The sequence below is a fragment of the Vidua chalybeata genome, chromosome 3 (genome assembly GCF_026979565.1).
Source record: "Vidua chalybeata isolate OUT-0048 chromosome 3, bVidCha1 merged haplotype, whole genome shotgun sequence".
In the NCBI taxonomy this organism is placed as follows: domain Eukaryota; kingdom Metazoa; phylum Chordata; class Aves; order Passeriformes; family Viduidae; genus Vidua; species Vidua chalybeata.
In genome coordinates this window covers 74,331,856-74,338,362 of record NC_071532.1, presented here as the reverse complement: position 1 = coordinate 74,338,362, position 6,507 = coordinate 74,331,856, and the positions used below count along the sequence as shown (strand labels likewise).

Sequence of the window (6,507 nt, the reverse complement as noted above, 5' to 3'; positions counted from 1 at the left end):
GGAAAGAGTGGCATGGGGTGAGAGGTTTGCTGCCTCCACAGCTTGCCCAGGGACCTCCACCTCCCTATGCCACCGCTGTACCTGCTGCAACATAAGTGATGCAGAAGGAGCTGCCTTAGGCAGATTGGGGGCACCAAGAGAGGATGAGGGAGGAAAAAGTGGCTGTTGCAGAGGTATGGAGTCTCAGAATGAGGCACTTCAGCAGCTGAGTGCAGCCATTTTCAAGCAACCAGAAATACCTATCCCCTCTCAGACACTCTTTGAGGACATGTCTTTATCACTTAGAGAAATTACTCCAGCAGCATTTCTGCTATGTCATCATCAAGCTGAAAGTTTTCCCCAAAACAGCTGAGATGCTTAACTTTTTTTACTCCATTAACATAAAAAACTAATCCATCACATACAGACCATGCAGCACTTGAATCATAAAGGTCACTGTCTTGTGTTGATATGAATCATGCCCTGCAGTACTACTGCCTGCTTTATTTATTGCACAGCAAGATGATCTTAATTACTTAGTGCAAGCTAAAAGGTAGGACACCCAGTTCAGGTAGTATTTTAGGAAAGTTTCTTATTAGGCTCTCTCTCTCTTGCTGGATACTATTCCAATTGTTTTAGATACCTTGACATACCTCTACCGCAGTGTCTCAGAAAAGAGCATTCTGCAAATGTTTTATACAAGAAACATCAGGCAATCCTGGTTATTTCATAGACAGATAAAAGAAGTGTTTGAAATTATGGAGGTGGGCATTAAATACAGGAAACAAGTTCATTTATAAATGAGAGAGTCAATTCTAAAGACTTTTGCTATATTTTTGAGAATGTTTATGTTTATTTTCTCTTTTTTTGTTGTTGTTTCTCAGATATTTTCATGGGTGTATTATGCACAGAAAAGACAACGCAATTCTACTTAACAACCTTTTTTAAAACAATAATTCAAGGTTTCTCCACATCAGAAAATGACTAGCCAAAAAAAATGAAACCAGTTCAAAGTAGTGGCAAAGTAATAGCTCCTGGAAAATCGGACTTAAGATATTTCTCACCATTCCAACCACAAAAACTTGTGCCCTGAATTTTTAGTTTTATACTAAAATAAATTAAAATCTCAAGGAGGGCGTTGTTGAATGATTTAAGAAGTAAAAATCTCAAATGGGTTCAGAAAGATCACTGAAATCTCACAGTTATTTATGCATACACCCAAAATAAAATATAAAAGCATTAAGCATACAAGTGAAAAAAAATAGTGACAGAAAGCAGTAAGAGGCAAAACAGTTTTCTTCTCTATATACAGAAATATTTTTACATAAGTAACAAGAAATGTCAAAAATACACAATTTTGAGTACAAAAGAATAATTTCAGCAAGAGATTTGTACAATTGAGACCTGTGTAAGCAGCATGCTTTGACTGAATGAATTAAACTGCAACATACTTCAAAATACATTCATTTAAATCCTCCATACTAAAGATGTCTGAAAATAGAACATGAGGGAATACAGATTAGTAATGACTATCATCTCTGGAGAGGAAGAAAATTATAATTTCCCTTTAAAGTCAAGAAGGATCAGTCTGAATTTTTAAATTCCTTGGTCTTGGTCAAGACCATTAAATTGTCTCAGGAGACCCACTTCTGCCAATGTGTATGTATTTTAACATTACATATCTCAGCGAGGTTATGCAGGATTCTTGGCAGGATCACAGACAGCAAGACTGAGCAGTTCAGAGGTCTTCAACTTGGTCCTAGGACTTCAGCTGTAATTATCAAGGCACTGCTCTCAAGACAGTACATAGACACAATAGCTCTAATGATTCTGTAAACACATAATTACCCTGGGGATACTTCTACACTAAACCTTGTTTCTTTTTTTGAACACCCTTTTGTTCAGTATATGCTTTGATCACCTCAAAAAACCTGGCAAGTGTGAATACTGTATCACTATAGAAATCACCTCTGAATTTGGGTAACACAATTTGGGTTTCTTTTCTCCAAGGATCAGTAGATGCAGCTTTGACCAGAAATCTTGTTACAGTCAGTGTAAACAAGTGCTTAATTATCAAGACAAATTAACTGTCTGATGTCTGCAATTTATACTTCACAGCCAGTACATATCAGAGATCACAAAAATCCCAGAAAATGTTTTCCCTGCCTCCTTCAGGAATGTAATTTCACTAAATTTCCTGTATTGCTGATCTTCTTTTCCTTCTTGAATTACTGTGTTTTACAACATTCAAATCTCTTGCACTGTAGAGCTGGAAGACAGCAAAAATACCTGTTCCTGCCATTTGGACAATGTACACTCTCACTCTGCTACATTAACCCTAAGCACAATTTTGCTGCTTTCAGAAATAAACAGGTATAACAGTTTTGAAACAGAAAATTCATACTAACCAGGTCATAAACTTGTGCTATCAATGTAAATTGAAAATGTAATTGAAAAATAAAAGCCTTACTGCAAAAACACACTAAAACACTCTGCTTTATAGTGGAACTCCTTTAGATCAGAAAAATCTATACCATCATCAGTAAAACTGACAAGAAAGGCATAGCATGGCCATCAATAACATCACCACTGCCAGGTGCCTTTACACATAATCCACAGTCTCAGCTGGCAGCTTTTTTTTTTTTTTTAATGAAATTAGTGAATTCAAAATTGTTCCTTTTATACTCCTAAAATTTAATTAATGACAACAGTTTTACTAATAGCTGTCAATGAGAAGAACAGAGCTAACTTAGCTTAAAATAGTTCTTTATTGAAGACCTTTAAAAAAAATCTGGGGTTTGAATGCTTTGTTGCCATCAGGAAGCAAGCAGTCCTTGGACATCCACATAGGACATTTCCTTCATACACACGTGTGTAAAGGATACACAGAAGTAGATGAAATTGCTACTATTTTTGCTCCTCTCATACAAGAACAACAGAGAGCTGCCCATGCTTTGGGGCACTGAAAGACAGATGGAAGCAAGAGAAGTCCAAACCCTAGCTCTGATTGTTTGTTGTACATGAATCCCTCTGTTCTTGATCATGGCCCCAGAAAGTTGATTCTGCAGGTATTCTTCCCAGCCTCAGAGCAACTGGGGATCTGGCTCCAAAGCCCAAACCTAAGTCTTAATTCTACTTGTCTCACAATAAATATTTATTAAGCTGATTGAAAAAAAAAGTATCTGAGTTTGGTTTGCGATCATCAAGGAAAATCTTTGTCTTTCTGCTCTCCAGGAAGATACCAACACACCCTGACATTAATCTGAAAGGTAGTTTGGCATTTTAGGGAGAGAAGCTGATGCCTAATAGATGAGAACAGTGAGTAAACCCTTGAGGCAGCAGCCACTACAGAGAAAAGAGATAAGGAAAAGATCAATGTGAAGTAGTATCAGAGGGAAAAGGAGAATTTAACTTACACCCCCAGCAAACTCTGCCAGCTGACTGTTATAAAGGGTAATGGTTGAAAGAGAGTAGATTTAGAAAAGATCTAGGAAGAAATTCTTCCATGTGAGGGTGGTGAAGCACTGAAACACGTCTCCCATGTTCCATCCCCAGAAGAGTTCAAGGCCAAATTGAATGGGGCTCTGAGTAGCCTGGTCTAGTGGAAGGTATCCCTGCCCATGGCAAGGGGGTTGGAGCAGGATGATATTTATCATTCCTTCCAAGCCATTTTATGATTCTGTGACTGTTTATTGTTTTGATCCAATACTTAAATTGCAAAACACATCAATAATTCTTTTTCTCCCTGCAATTACTATGTAGACTAAATCCTAACCTCAACTATGGTTCATTTGCTATCTGTGTGCTGGTTTACCCTACTATTTCTAATCCTATCCCATCAAATACCTGACAGCATGATTTCAGCATTGTAGAGCACACCTAGCCTTATAGGAGCTCCAAGCAGAAACAACATTTCACCAACACAGTATAAATTGCAGGCCCAAAAATCATTATTTCAGATGGGTTTTCAGGCATATCATGAGGTTTGGACAGCTTGCAACAGCCTCAAATAACAACTACAGTCACCCTTTACCCTGTAACAATTTTAACAAGAACACTATTCTTCTAAACCATGTGTTAGCCTAAATATCAGGTCATGGTATTTTTCTTACTTTCTCTTTCATTCCTCTGTTTTCTCCTTCTAACTTTCCTGATAACTGAGCAGGTAATTTTGATCAATTGTTAGAAAACCAGAAAATATATGACTGCACTTGTAGCTATACCAACATAAATCACCCTCCTAGAGCTTACATGGGTCTTTCATTGAAATTCACCAACATAACAAATAATAACAAGCAATATAATCTCTTCAATACAGAACAAAATATTCAAATGAACAAACTATATAGTAAATTTTGTAAAGTGCACAAAAATATTAATGGAAATATTAAAAAAAACAGGTTTTTAATGTTATCATGAAAACTTCAGAAATATCATTAAATTAGATAGAAATAATCTAATGAGTTTTTGGCTCTAATATACTGGCAGACAACAGCAACAGTTTTCAAAAAAATTACACCAACTAAATACACCGTATCTTAGCAGCATAAAAGAAGTTCCTACAATTAGATAAAATTGCAGGCCTAGTAAGCATAAACCTGACAAGATGTTCCAAATATAGTATTCATTAAAATAATGGATTTCCATGGAATCCTAGAGGTAACATTTGTTATTCTGCTTACATTGTATTCTGGTAGTAAACCAAACTATAGCCAATCATGTTCCCTCCCTCTATCTTCCCAAAATTGCACAAAGTACTGAAAATTTAATCAAGTTATAAGATATGGCCACACTGAAAAAGCCATATGAAACAAAACAAAATTCAACCTAAAGCCTAAAAACAAATTACCCCAGCAAACAACAATCATTGTCAAACAACTGCAGTTTCAAACTACCGACCGATGCTCCCCACACACGTAGATGGCACTGGGCCGGATGCGCCGCCTTGTATGGCCAGGGAGCTGTGGCAAGAATTTGAAGAATCTGGGCATCAAGTCTAAGCATGCATCATGAAACTTCTTAATCCTCCAGTAGTAAATCAGTGGGTTCAGTGCAGACTTGAGGTAGCAGAGCCAAAGGAGCCAAGTGCTTATCTCGAAAAAGTTGTGCTTGTAGTAGAAGTGGCTGTTGAACGTGGCAATAAGGCTGTAAGTGGTGAATGGTGCCCAACAGACTATGAAGACAAGGAATAAAATCAGGATGGTTGTGAAGGCACGAGTTTTAAAGCTCATATCAATATTCATCTGAAAAGGTCTCTGTAAGCTCATGAGACCAAGTTTGCTGGCCTGGCTGAGACATATGCTATCAGGGTGGCTGTGGATACGAACTGCGTTGTGGCGGACAGTGTTGAGTATGCCCATAAAAGAATACAGCATTACCAGGAATGGAATAAAAAAAGCAATTAGCAAGATAACTATCACGTAGGCTCGGTAACCTGGGCTTGTAGAGTAGCCAAAAACACACTGAGGTGCTCTCGAGGGTATCTGCAGATTAGGATTCCCTACTGATAATGGAAAAGCAACAACAAAGGATGCTGCCCAGGAAATCACAATAAGAATCTTTGCACGGTAGGGGTTCAGTTTATCTTGCCTCTGAACTATGATAAGAAATCGGTCAATACTAATAATAAGAAGAATGGCTACCCCCTCTACAACAAAAAGCCAGAAGAACATGGCAGAAACTCTGCAAAATATATCCCCAAAAATCCACTGAGTGGTAATGATTGTTATCAGAGCAAATGGCATGTTCAGCACTGCCAGCAGCAAGTCTGCAAAAGCCAGGCTTGCTAAGAGGATATTAATTGCAGATCGCATAGCTGCCTTCTGGTAGACCATCAGGCAGACAACAAAGTTTCCAAGGAAAGAAACCAATAGGATAAATATCATAGCAGCAGAAAGAATGATCTGGAGTGGCAAACTCAAGCTCCTGAAAACTTCTTGTGGCGGCAGGATAGCTGTGGTGTTTACTAGGAAAGTACTTCTCTCAGTGGTGAGCACAGCACCTGAACTATATCTCAATGGCTGTGTTGTGCCACTATGAAGCAAGAACTGGGGAGTGGTAAAATTTGTGTACGCATTTTCATAAACAATGAAAGTAGCATTTGAGGTCCCAGAGTGGGCCAGCGTCAACATTGCTGAGAAAACCATTGCTTCAGGAAAAATGAAAGCAGAACCAAAGGTCTTCAAGGCATTTCATCTTGTTCAGGCAGTATTTTGAACTGGTCATTTAACAATCAAAATTCAATGTTTGAAAGCATCAAAGTTCTTAAGTTCATGTCAGTACTTCCATCTGAAAAAGAAGAAAGAAATGTAAATTCACAACGTAAAACTCTGAAACCAGTGGTAACCTAATGATTGCTCCGCTTTCCTTAATGAGAATAGTATCCTTGATATATGTTTACACTTCAGGTTGACACAATTTACTTAAGCACCAGACATGGGAGTCTCATAATAGTTGGCTTTTTTCTCATAGGCCCCACTCCCATAGTCCTGCTGATACTGTGCAATACTCTCAACTCACCACACTTTT

At 38.0% G+C, this 6,507-nt stretch overlaps 1 protein-coding gene across 1 annotated transcript; it reads right to left on the bottom strand.

Moving 5' to 3' along the window:
• Nucleotides 1–904: 904 nt before the first annotated feature.
• On the bottom strand, nt 905–6,125 carry GPR63 (G protein-coupled receptor 63). The gene has a single exon (XM_053939628.1). The coding sequence runs from the start codon at nt 6,123–6,125 to the stop codon at nt 4,866–4,868; it is 1,260 nt and encodes a 419-aa protein (XP_053795603.1). The 3' UTR covers nt 905–4,865.
• Between the last annotated feature and the right edge of the window lie 382 nt (nt 6,126–6,507).